The 13913-nt window shown below is 41.2% G+C and overlaps 1 protein-coding gene across 1 annotated transcript; it reads left to right on the top strand.

The window, feature by feature from the left end:
• Positions 1–2625: 2625 nt before the first annotated feature.
• TASL (TLR adaptor interacting with endolysosomal SLC15A4) lies at positions 2626–10904 on the top strand. Its single transcript, XM_056495404.1, has 2 exons — positions 2626–3148; positions 9863–10904. Exon 2 carries the CDS (start codon positions 9864–9866, stop codon positions 10737–10739), a length of 876 nt encoding a protein of 291 aa, XP_056351379.1. The 5' UTR covers positions 2626–3148; position 9863; the 3' UTR covers positions 10740–10904.
• Positions 10905–13913: the final 3009 nt, after the last annotated feature.

Here is a 13913-nt window from a genome sequence, read left to right as displayed (position 1 = left end):
TATGCACTTACTCCTACTATTAAATTTAACAAAAATCTATGGAATATTGTCTCACCAAAAGATCCCAATTTATCATTTCTAGAATATAAATATTTCACCTGCAAAAGACAGGCAGCTGCCTTTGCAGTCTCTGACCAAATAGGCCCAGGTTAAGCAGAGTGAGGGCAAGAAGACAAACTTGTCTTGAAGATAAACTCTAAAACTGAAATAAAAAACTAAGCATCAGAACTACTTAGGATCAAAATTAATAATCTCCTCAAGGAAATACTTTGTGAGTAGAATAATGTGGTAGAGAAGGAAGAATGGTAATTTACTTGAAATGTTTTCGTTTTTGGGGGAAGGAGTGGGAGTGGATAGAGATATCCAATCTTGATGCAATTGGGTTTGCTGTAGTGAATTACACTGACTAAAATAATTTGGCATGGCCTCTGACAATCTGAGCTGCATTTACAGATGAAGGGACTGACTGAAAGATTCCCCAAGGTGCTGAAGCTTTGATCTCTCTCACATCTGTTTCACTGGGCATGGGAGGCACAGCACACGTGGGGGTCTTTGCAAAAGGGGTTGGGTGCTGCTGTGTTGTACCCAGCTTGTTCAGGTCTGGATCTGGCCCTCAGAGTGCTGCACTCAGAGCAGTTTATAAACCACATGGCAAAAATTCATATAAGACGTGTTAGCTGAGGATAACTCTTCCAAGATCAGCTGTGAATGTGGTAAAGGTCACTAGAATAAGTGGGTGTCCTGAAAGCCTAGACTGTCAGGATGTTAAAGTGCAATTTCAGTGACAAGAAATTATATCTCCCTTCCATAGGTACACAAAGCTACTGTGCAGAAATGCAGGCAATGTTTGAGTTCCTCTAGAGAGCTGAAAAAATTCCACATGCACAAGAAAAGGTCACTTATTTTATCCAAATCTAGGTGCATGAAGATGAGTCTTAAATCCATACTCAGGTAAATCTATGATGCTAGATTGATTTTACAGTGGTTCTGGATAGCTGTGCTATTCTGGCAGTAAAAGCACTTTTACTTTAAAATATTTGTCCGTTTGTATCTTCCTGGTTTTGAATAGATTAGATTATTATAAAAATATTTTGGAAACTCTCTGAAGACCTTTACAGAAATGCTTTTTTATACTACCAAAATTTTTTTCCCAACAGTATGACTAGAAATATTGAGCTTCTGTGAATATAGAGCTCTCTGGGTCTACAGAAGAGATAAAACCTCACAGAGATTTATTTCTTGCTTCCCTCAACACATTTCATCCAGGTAAGGAAACATGGAAAAAAAAGTGTTGGGCCAGTATAGATATGACAAGGCCTGAGACTGGTCCATAGTACAAATGAGAAATCAGAGAAAAAATTACAATAATATTAGTATTAATGTTAAGCATAAAAGAGTCAGTCTCTTACGAGACTATCTTTGTTTCCACAGGCAGAACTTTTACATCAAAGATATCTGATGAGACTTGCATTAAACTGCCAGTGTTGTCCAGTTTTTGTGCTGTTTAGATGCTGTTGATCTTAGAGCAGCATATGACTGGGTACAATATTACTTTTTAAACTCCTGTATGAATTAGCTACAAATGTTTAGGTAGGGATAGACTGTGGACGCCATTGAAGCCTCAGGCTGAAAATGGAGAGGGCTTGAAACTTTTCTCATGCAGGGGAAGCTCCCAGGCTGAGACAGTTTCTCTCTCATGTGGAGGGAGCTTTCCCAGGCTGAGTTTCTCAGTTCCAGCCTGAGCCTTTCCCAGGATGATAACACTGGGGAAAAATAAAAAGGAATTAATAACAAGATTAACACCTGGGCTTCAATGATAAACAGTTCTCACGGTTTGTGAGAAAGTTTTGTTTTCTTCAATTATCCAATAGACTGCTGTTCTGTTTGTAGTTTGCGGACCACACTATAAGAATGTGGTCCGGCCGTTCAATAAACCGCTTCTTTAGCCACCTAGCTAGAGGAGTCCGTGTCGTTATTTTGCGAAATACATCGCGAGTAGCGACAACAGACTGACACTTTTTTCCCGTCTATGTCTAAGAAGACTTTGGAAGAAGTCTTTGATATTAGCTCCAATTATATGTTGCATCACTGTGAATATTTAGGAAAATGATATTAATAGAAGTGTTGTTTCTGATTGGCAGAGTTGGAGGCTTCTGAGAAAAACACACGGTACTAAATGAGGAAGTAAAAGTTCGCTGAGAATTAAAATCTATTTCTAACATATTTCTTTTATTATTGCAATGTATAGATGCATAATGATGCCTTTTAAAGCAAATTCTGTATGTCCTATTGGGATCAGTTTGAACAGTCCAGTTATATGTTTCAAACTGTGCTTGTCTTCTGCTCCTAAGGAATACTCCCAGTCTCAAAGCCATATTCACTGTTCACACACCTCATGCTTGAAGGATGAATTCCTGCTTGCCCCAGGTATTTTCATCCACTGCCCCTCCTAAGACAAATTTCCTGGATATGGTACTGAGTGCTAAAACAGACAAGGCCTAACTTTCAGGTCTAACTTTTGTCCTGAAAAGTGCTGTCAAGTTTGCCAAAGCAAAACCTGAGAAAGCAGCTGTGCTGGGCTGCTTGGTAGAAAATTATATGTACAAGGTTCTGCAGACAACAAATGCATTCTGCTTTGGCACCTCACTCTTCCAACCTATTTGGCATGGCAGTATTGACATATCAAGATGTCTTGTGGTGTCAGCTAAAAGGAGAGTATGGCTGAAATGGGGTGCACTGTAAGCTGCCAACAGATGAACAGTTTCTCTGAGATTGTTCTGAGTGTTTGACTCACCAGGGCTTTTTTTCTTACAACAGTCCATCTGCCTGGACTGAGTGTGTTGCAATCAGCTATTTTAACAGTACACAGTTTCACAATGAAGTTTAATTTGGACATAAAAGAGGAAGCAAGTTCAGCGTGTTGCAGTTCAGTCAGTTATAAAACCCCCTCATCTCCTAAGGGACTTCCTTTCTATACTTCTTTGCTCTAGAGGATTAGAAGTAAAACAGATGTTATCTTAGAAGTGTCATTAAAAAGGAAATAAAAACAGAACATTGCATTTTGGGGTAGGACAGACTCACAGGAAGCTTCCAACTAGTTAGAAGACATCAATTTTTCTGTACCTGGTCAACTCCTGTATCTTTGGAGGTAAGAACTAAAATATACTGTGCATTATATAAATGTATGAAAATGTTGCCTTTGCTTATCAAAGTGGCTTGGTTCTGTTTGTGTGGCACCACAGCTGATAGCTGGTAAAATGAGGATGCACTTTTTCTGTTTTGAATGCACATGTCTTTGCAGTGTCTCAGCATCCATCCACAGGCAGTTTCTGCTGCCTTAAGAAGGGATGAGAATATTTAGAAGGTGCCATCTTTGCACTCATAACCAACTGTGGTTGCAATAAGACTTACAAAGCAAAAAAAAAAAAAAAAAAAAATTTCCTCTGATACTTCTAAAGACTTCCATAAAATCAGACTAAATAGGATTTTCAGAATATTTTTAAAGTGTCTTACTAGCTGTGTTGCTTTTATCATAATTAAGATATTGTTATTGAAATTTCTGTGCATGTTACTGTACTGTCTAATTAATATCGTCCAACTGGAGTACTCCAACTACAGCATTTTACTTTCTAAATAAAAATAGGCACCAAATTAGATGAATATGGGCATCATATTTAAAAAAAAAGTTCATAAAAAGAAAGATAAGACTTCTCTGAAAACACGCTGATGTTAAAAATTATAAACAAAGAAACTTTATGATTGCATTTTCCCAGTTCTCAGTGAATTTCCTGGTTTGCTGCAAATTCACAGCTCGAGAAGGGTATACATGCACAATGTCTCCTCTCCCCTCTTTTTATGCTCCACAGCAAATGTGACTAACATTTCAATGCCTTTTTGTGGACTATTTCCTTCACTCCTTCTGGAAAACACCTTCAGCCTTTTCTGTCTTTCTTTCTTTACCATTTATTCTTTTCATTTCTAGAAAGTGTATTCTCTTCATTAAGAGTTCACTTGGATTTGTTGCCTCTTTTCTTCAAATGCTAAGATTCAAAATGTTGCAGTACACGTAGTTCAGTAATAAGAGCTAACAACTGGTTAAAATTAACACAGACATCCAAAGACATGAAATGATTTCCATCCCAGGAAGAAAATGATAAAAACACAGGGTAGAAATATTATGTAGCCAAGTCTTCCTTGTGAATGTGGAACCTGATTCTTTCCTGCCTCAGATTTCAGGCTGTTGTTTACAGCTGTGGATATAAGATGTAAATATGAGATGTAAAATGCTATCCAACCATTTTGATGGGGTCTTAAACCAACTTTGTTTGGGCATAGATGATGAAGAAAAATATGGATGAGCCAGGGTTGGTCTGTATGGAGTTTCAAGGAACTTGAACTGATAAAACAGTTAAAATGGGTGGAAAACTTTGAGATTCAAGAAGCTATATTTACCAACACACAATTTTCATTTTATCTTTGTGGAAGCATGTCCTCCCTCCAACCCAATTTAAAGATACAACTGAGAATGGATTTGTTTCTAAATGAAAGAAGCTGAATGCTTCTGAAACTCGTTGTCATCCATTTAGCATGATCAAAAATTGGTAGGCATTTGTCTAACAAGAGCATTTAACAGTAGACTTCCTGGGGAAGATGTCTCCTCTTTGCTTGCTTTAGCCTGTTCTTCCAGCAGATACCCTCATACTCTTGATGTACAGGATTATTATTCTCTCAAACCTACTTGTTCCCCTCGAGCCAGCCCACATTCCCCCATGGGTGAGGTACTCCAGCTTTTCTGCATCTCTTCAACTGTTGACATGCGGATAAAGAACATGAACAGGGCTTATGTTTTCTCCTGTGGGAAGACCAAAAGATCAGAGTGAAGAGAGCTGTGGGGAGGGGGCAAGAGTGGTTTGGCTCACGGTGACTGCTTAGAGAGCCTCATTGTGCAGTTCTGTGAGCCCCAGATCTTCCAGAGCAGCAGCAGCAGCAGGGAGAGGAAGTTACAAATGTAGTGGGCAGCGTTTGGGTGTTTGTGCAAAACCACCCTCTGGCAAAGTGAGCCACTCCTACATCACACAGCAGCCAATTGTAACCAGAGAGCAGCATGAGTTGGAAAGGACCTCAAAATATCATCTGGCCCAAAGTTTCATGGGAAAGGAAGCCTAGATGAGATTATGTAGGACCTTGTCCAATCCCATCTGGAAAACATCCAGCAAAGGGGACTCCACCATGTCTCCTGGGAGGTTCCAGTCATTGGTTGTTCTTACTGTGAAAAATTTCCTTCTCACATTGATATGAAACCTCTTCCCTCTTCTCCCTGGGAGCACTCAAAAAACATGTGGATGTGGAACTTGGGATCATGGTTTAGCAGTGAACATGGTGGTGCTGGGTTAAGGGTTGGACTTAATGATCTTAGAGGCCTTTTCCAACCTACGTGATTTTGTGACTCTATTCCAATGCAACCTGTGCTCATTGCCACTTGTGTTCTCCATGTGACTGCTTGTGAAGCCAGCCTTTGTCTTTTTTGCAGCTGCAGATAACAGGAATACTATGATGAGCTGTCCCCACCCCAGGTCTTCTTTTCTCTGGGGAAGAGTCCTAACTCCTCCAAACTTTCCTCACAAGGCAGCTTTTCCAGCCCTTTGATCATCTTCTTGGCCCTCCACTAGACCCTCTCCAGTCTGTCCACATCTTGTTTGAATTTTTTGAGACCAGTACTTGGATGCTCCAGGGGCACCTGGCAGATGCTGAGTGGGAAGATCCTGTCTCTATCTCAGCCCTGGTGGGTGCAGCCCAGGATCTGGTTTCCCTCCTTGCTGCAGCCCTGCTCTGCTGGCTCAGGGTCACCTTGAGCCCCAGGGGTCACAGCAAGGCTCCCCAGGCACACAGGGCCTGTGCTGGGCTCTGCTTGTGCCACCCAGTGCAGAGCTGCCACTTGCCTTAGTTAAACCTGGAGCTGTTACTGCTGGCCCACTTTCCAGCCTGTGCTGGTCTCCCTGTGAAATGTGTCCATCTCAGCACACAATTTGGTGTCATCAGCATTACCTTTACCAAGCCAAAGGAGGTTCAGATACCAAGGAGCTGTAGGTTTCAGGCATTAAGGAGAGGCTCTACTTACCCATGTGCACAGCTCATGATACTACCTTTCTTACTTACTACCTTCTTCACTGTCCTGGTTTCCCCACGGTGGCTGCACTTTTTCCTGTGAGCTGTTCCACACTAGCCCCAGGGGCAGGTGAGATATGGGTCCTGCAATACATGTAAGCTTGCTCTACAGACTGTCCTGCTTGCCAAGATTCATGTGTGTGTGTCTGGCAGTCTCTCACTGTCTGTATCTCCACAAACTGGAAGAATGTCTCTTAAAATAGGGAAAAAATACTACAGATAGATCCATAGGATTTGAGTTCCCTCACAGGGAGGCTGTTGTCTGAGATCCCATCTAGTAAATCAGCTAGAATTCAAGGTATACCCTGTGATGGGAGTCAAGCTCCAATCCCCAGCAGCACAACTTTAATGCCATTCAGAGCTCTGCTCAGGGATCTGAAAGCCAGACATATCCAACATAAGCTTGTCTCTTCTGTCAGTTTCCATTCTCTCCTTTTGCAATGCAGAAGAATATCCCTTTCCCCACTGAACTCTGATCCCAGCTGGCACCATGTTCTTTCCATTCTCTCTAGCTGCTTTTCATCTTGCTTAGGTTTTTGAACAGGACAAAATTTATCAAATTTCTTTGTGCACCCTTCTCAGTCTTTCCGTAAATGTTTTGCTTATCCTGAGCCAAGAACTCCCATTCTGTTTTCCTGCTCTCAGACTGTAATCTGAGGTGTTTATGCAAACATTGGCAGTGCCTACAAGCATTACAACCTGGTGAATTTGCTGCCACACACTGGTAATATCCCTGGATTCTCCATGTGACTTTAAGCATTCATCCTGCCTTTGGGCTTTTCTTCTGCTGAAGAACTGAACAAAAACCTCAGCCAAGACATAGGAGTTTTTAAGATCATCTGATTGTAATAAGGACTATGTGAGACAGAAAAGACAGTGTAACCCAGACAGTCTTCTCCCTCTATCTCCACTAAGCTTAGATATGCCCATTGTCAGGCCAGTAGCAACACAAGGAAAATTCTTTTTGTTCACCTTACATGCAAATTGTGTCAGATCAGAATTGTAAAAAGGACTGGTTTTCCTTGTGCAACAAAAAATTGCACAATTATTTTCAGGAAGATGTAAGTGAACTCTGGATTAAAGGAGCATGAAACCCAAATATTGAAAGACATTAGATATAATGTCTGTGTCCTTGGAATCCTGATGTATTTGTGTCTGTGGCACGAAGAGGGGATTAAGAGAAAAGGCATGAGAAAGCAGAATTAATGAAAACTGCAATCCTTATCAGATTTAAAATGCAAAAATTAAAGGTGGCATGACTGTTGGAGTAATGGGATAATAACTTGACAGAGATATATATTACATTAAGTGCTAGGACAAGAAACACCACAGATACATGCATCTCCCTTTGCATTCATGCTCTCAGGCTGCCTATCAGAACTTCCTAGCAAGATTTCCTTGCAGAGCTGGGAAGAGCCAGATCAGTGTGGCGGCCTTTGCCAGCTTCAGAGGGTAAACTTGTGACTCGTTCAGCAGAGCATCTTTGAGCACAATGACACCCTAATATTTTTGAATTTGTCAATTCTTTTGTTTCCCCTGTTGTCTCAGTGTGCTCCAACAGTCTTAAAATAAGCATAGCAGTGTGTAGTGCAAAGAAATGAAACCAATGGTTTCATTTCCCTCGTTAGCACCTTATGGCAGAAGCAACTCACATCTGGGGAGCAGGAAAGACCAAATTGTCACATGCTATCTGAACACAACTGCCTTTGCCTGCTGCTGAGCAGTGGACAGGCCATATGTTACATTTCCACTCATTTCTCAGAATCCACATTAAAAATAACATATAAATAAATGTATAACAGTTCCAGATTCAAACCAGCCACGGTTAGAGGTGACTTTGCAATAAAGACATCTGGGCCATGGATGGTGGGGGGGTGGTAACAGCCTTTGCAAAAGGGGAGGACAGAAGCAGAAGAGAGAGTTGATAACCTGAGCAGCTCTAGCATTTGGCTAAGATTTCTGTTGGGGCACCATAATTACAGCTAAAAGCCAAAGCAAGACAACAGCAGCATACTGAAAGGACTGCCAAGCTCCAAACATGATTTTTCCCCCTTCTGTGTAAATAGGTCACTTTTAATTAAATGTTATCGCCTGTGGGAAATCTCACACAACTGGCAGCAACAAACAGAACCCAGCGTCACTAAAGCAAATGTTTGGACACATCTAATTCCCATTAATATTTCTTCCTGGAGGAAAGTTATTTTCTTTTTAACATTCTCTTCAACCTCTTCATGGTGTGGAAGTGATTCTCTCCCCCCAATGAAAGTCTTTTCTCACAGTCTCCTCCCTAACATCTGTGCAAAGTCTATCTTCATGCTTAGACAGGATTTAGCCAACAATTATTAAAGCAGCATTTTGCACTAGCAACTGTGTCACATGAAAACTTTACCAAGAAATGAGAGTCTCTTCACTCTTGGAAAAGATAATTTGTAGCATATAAAGAAAGAAATTATTTTAATATTTTAATTTTAATTTATTTTTACTTTAAATCTACTTTCTCTTTGCTGGACCAAACAATTTCTTTAGAACATCTTTCCCACTGATTATTTCCTTGATAACTGTTGAAAAAAAAAGACAGAGGTGAGTTTAAAATAATTTTTTTGATAGTGGAGCTTGCTAAAGCTTTCTGATGTGCAGTATGTGTGTCCTTACTGGCAAATCCTGTCTTTAATTACTAACATTTCTGTGCAGCTTTTGGGTCTGAGCCGCCTGATAGAGAGTGGAGAGAGTTAGTGAATGCTGGAACCCAACTGTGTCTTTGCAGAAATGCAGTGAAAACTAATTCCAGAGCTGTGGTACTATTAATCTCACAGTGAAAGAGGGAGCTGAAGTGCTTCTGAAAAGTGCACTTTCCCATGCATTGCACTGAAATCTGTCTCTTCCAAAGTACCCTGCAGATATCTATATCTAGGATCTAGCTTAAGATCATCTTATAGCAACTGAAGAATGATAAGCAAATCTAGGGCACAATTAATTTCATTTTGATTTAGGTGTCTAAACCAGGTCAGATGAATCATGCCTCCAAAAATTTTTGCTTTTTCCACTGACATTTTCATGTATAGAGACAATTAATTCTATCCTGATTGCAATGCAGAAGTGTAAAGTGCAAATTTTGTGGTCTGAGATTATTTAATGGAAAGGGATCCACACCTACAGTTGGTGATTAGTCTGAAACAGAAGGGGTGATACTCTCATTATGAATCTCAAATTATCATTGTTCAGAGGAAGCTGAAAAACCACACACAACAAAAGTTGCTTCAAATCATATGAGAAAAAGGGGGAAACCCCTGGCTTCTTAAAAGCATATGAAAAAAAGGGGGAAACCCCAGGCTTCTTAATGAACTCCAAGGCAAAAATTAGATGTGATTAAGTATAAGTTATTGCAGCAGCTATTCCACAACAAAAGACTTCTTGTCCCTCTCTCCACAACTCACATGTCATGGGATGCATTGGACATGTTATACAGGATATGCTTTGGTGAGATTCAGCACAACAGGGAGACTGGCTGATCACTCACTGGCTCAAGTCCCCTAGTAAGGCAGAGACACTCTTGTTCACGTCCCAGTTGCAGACATCTCTTTGCAGCCAGTAACACACTGGTGAGTGTAATCACAGCTCAGTGAGTTTCAAATGAACTTTTTGTAATTAACTTCTTATCATTTTTGTGTCTGCTGGCGGCTCCTTTCCCTTGGAGAAGGATGCTGTCGGAAGGTTACCTTCACAGGATCACCTACCTTTGTGAAGACCTGAACCCTGCGCTCTACAAGAGTCTGCCTGATGAAGGGGTGTATGAAATGAGGCCCATTAAATATTCTGCCGCAGGTGAAGCACAAGGAAGAAGCCTCCTTCAGAGATGCAGATCTGCTGGCAAGTGCCTTTCCTCAGTCTGCTCTAGAGGAAGCAAGCACAGCAGAAGGCAGAAGGATAATCTCCCACAGCCTGTGCAGCGCCCAGCGCCCACGGGGCAGCCACCTCCAGCTACACACCCCTGTGAGGAGCTGACACAAAAGGTCACCTACCTGGTTCCACCTTCCTGCAAGAGCATCTGCAAGAACTACAACGATCTGCACATAGCTGGGGACTACGTGGTGCCCATCAGCTCAGTCAGCACAGATTTTGCTTGTGACAGTGGCATTGGCCCCTTCTTGGAGTCGTCGGAGATCCCTCCGGCCCTGGAGTCGGTGCAGGCGCCCGCGGCCCCCCGCACCCTGGGCAGGCCGGCCCAGGGCCACTCGTCGTGCTGGCGCCTGGCCAGCCTGGGGCCCCACCCGCAGCCCCTCTCCGACTCTGCCCTCAACGAGTACCTGGAGCAGAAGCTGCTGGAGCTGTACAAGCAGTACATCATGGACAGCACTGCAAACACGGCATCCCCCACCCAGATCCTGGCCTCGGAGCTGATCATGACTAACGTGGATCAAATCACCATGCAGATATCCCGGGAGAGGAACATGGAGACTGGCAAGGCCAAAGACATTGTCATTACCCGCTTCTTGCAAATAGCCAGTGGCAAGATTTCCTCAGAAATGAGCACACCTACTCTGCATATTTCCCAATATAGTCACATTAATGCTTAGTGTTTCAATGTTAGAAAGTTTTTATGTTCTTCAAAGTCAGTTTTTAAGTTTGTTTTTTTTTTTTTTTTAAAGATACCTCCTGCTTAATAAAAATGCATTCACCATCCACTACTTACATAAAACCTTTCAGCACACATTAAATAAGTAAAGCTACCTGTACTACCATGCTGTGCAGCTCCTATTGCGGACCAGTAAGTTGTTTTTTTTTTTTTTTTCTTTTAAGTGTTTTTAGTGAAACTCAGACATTAAAAATTTTGACAGAAAAATGACTAGGAGCATATGAAACTCTGCCACGTGCTCAGGTGTTTGCTTTCTTCCCAGCATTCATGATGTATCATTTCAAATTTCCTCTCTCTGACATCTGCCATCCTACCCCTCTGGGTCTGTGCTTGTGCAGGCAAGCACAGTGATGGCACAGCCACAGAAATACAGAATTTAGGATGCCATTCAGTTCACCTCCCTGCCCTTAAGGGCTTTATTTAGGATATCCCTCACAGAAGGTTTTATAATTTGTTCTTAAAGACATTCAGGGATAGGCAGTTTACAGCTCTTTCTATACTAACCCTAATTATTTAACTGGAGTCTTCCTGTTCAAGAGTTACCATCCCTTTTTGTGAAGCACAAGCTCTGTTTCCAAACAGACAGCATCCTCTGGAGTGTGTGTGTGAACCTGTGTGCTTTGCACTGACTTGAATCCTCACAGTGAGCACTGGGGACCTGTGATCACAAACAGACCCCACCTTTGCCAGGTGCTTACCCACCTGACACTGCAGAGGGGTCATGGGGAGAGAGCATAGTAAAAAAGGGAGAAGAGCAAGGAGAATTCACCTTTGTTATGAGAATTGCATGTTGAAGAAAAAGGGCTGCTCTAAGGTCAATTGGATTAATGTGAACAGTGTCCTGGAATGCAGAAGAAAAGCTGAAATGGAGCATCTGACACCATGGCTGAACACTTCTTTTGTAGGAATTGTTGTATCATAGGTCCAAGTCATTTGAAATTGATGTATGTCTGATAGAAGCTCCTATCTTGTAAAATTTCACCAAGTCTTAAAAAAGAAGGAAAAAAAACAATAACCAAAGCTGCCTCATGGCAAGGGTTGGTACCTACTCTGATTGTTCATAATGTATAATATATTGACAATGCCAACCCATCATTGGTTGAAGTTCTGAGTGTCAGTATAACATAAGTACTAATTTATAATATATAGTCATAAAATGATTTCATATTATTGTTTCCACAGTGTTGTTTTGGCCTTTGTGTGCTTTTCCCCCCTGATTCAGTTATTTACATATTTTATTTAAGACAGGTTATTATGTATATTTCTAAAACAAATGTAAGGTGATAAACATGTCAGTTTATTCTGTTGCTGCTGTTTTTCCAGAGATTACTGGAATAGCTCAGCAAATTTTCATAAGTGTGCATGTATACAAAAAAAAGTTGCCATGAGAACCTTAAATCCAGAGGATGCACCTCTGTTGCCATAACAGCCTACCCAAATACTAGTATTCAGCAATTCAAGTCAGATAATTTCTGGCATACAATATTTCTAGACTGTGATCAAGTGCTATTTACAAAAAAAAAAAAACAAAAAAACCAACAACAAAAAACAAACAACCAAAAACCAAAAAAAGGCTATATTTAGGGGAAAATAATAATCATGGTAATTCATAGGCTCACACATAAATTCTGCATGCAACATCCATTACCAACCTGGAAAATGACTTCCAGAGGAGAGAAAAACATGGAAATGTAACAGTTTTTATATTCTACAGATACAGATTCAAGCTTTTCAAAATACAAGGCTTTTGTTCACACCTATTGACATTCACATCACTGAGTTTCAGTTGCAAAAGATGTAGTGGAAAGCAACTTGCAGAGTTGAATGTGTAAATCAATACTCAGCTGAAAGATCTGACTCCTTCCTCAGAGGGCACAATCGATCCTTGCACTCAGCTCTCCCCACTCCACGGACCTCGTCCTGTGCAAACAAAACAGCATTTTATCACCTCTTACTCAGAAATCCCAGTCTCCATTTCCCCCCAGATGTGTGGGCAGCACCTGGTCACCGTGTCCTGTTTCTCAGAACTGAAGCAGGAAAGAGGGAGGGCAGCTGGAGAACCAAGAGCTCTGCCCAAACACGAGTGGAAACCTCACAGCTGCTGTGCCAGGAGCTGCAGCCAGAGCCAGGGCAGTGCTCAGAGAACAACAAATCTGAAATGTGCAAAAGCAGGCTCATGCAAATGAAGGGTATGTTTAATATTTGTCAGTCAACTACAAACCATTCCATTCTCAGGCAGCTTTCTTCCAGGCAAATCACTTACTGCAGTCATATTGACTTTCAAAGAAAGATCTTATTTTGTATTGTCAGACTGACATTACTAATTTCATTTTATAAAAAGGTCAAGATCATTGCAGAAGCTGATTTATTATGGAAAGACAGCATCAGCCACTTCTTCCCCACATATGCTATTTTCTTTTCTCTGCCTAAATATAAATGCCCATTTCACTTTGAGTCCTGTAGTGTGCCTGTTTCTCACATGAATTACATACCAGCCACATCCCATTATCTGAAGCAGCTCTTGGATTTCAGGCAGTTTCTACATAAACAGCTATTCCTTACTTTCCACTATACTCAGATGAAAGTGCATTTATATCTCTGTCATTTTTTCCATTTACTCCTAATCTTGCTGTGCACAGGTGCCTCTCTAGGTGTGCCTGCTTCCTGCTGAAAGCACTTGGATAGCAATTAGGCTGCTATTACCATGACTCAGGTTGTTAGCAACCTATCATATTATCAATGCAGTAAAGCAATTATCATAATCTCCTTCTCTCTCTCCCCTCCTCCTCTTCCATCTCAGGGTCAAGCATTTAAAGAGAGAGAGATCTCAATTTTTTTGTAGCTCTCTTAAATAACTAACTTTTAGTCAGGGGCACATAATTTCTTGACATGAACTTGCCAAAATGTTGATAGGAGCCCTGGTGTCTGGGGAATGTGTGTTGGAGAGGAGAGTTTGAATTCTGCCCACACAATACCTCGTATCAGTATGGCTATTTTAATATGACTAACCATTTAAGAAGGCAAAGAAAATTGTGATGAATATTTCAGTAACTCTTTGGTTGATATTTTGACCAACTATCAAGAAACTGTTCTCAGAAGGATAGTTTATAGCCAC

The sequence above is a fragment of the Oenanthe melanoleuca genome, chromosome 1, assembly GCF_029582105.1.
Source record: "Oenanthe melanoleuca isolate GR-GAL-2019-014 chromosome 1, OMel1.0, whole genome shotgun sequence".
NCBI lineage: Eukaryota > Metazoa > Chordata > Aves > Passeriformes > Muscicapidae > Oenanthe > Oenanthe melanoleuca.
Note: the sequence above shows the minus strand (reverse complement) of the source record. Positions and strands in the feature narration are given on the sequence as shown.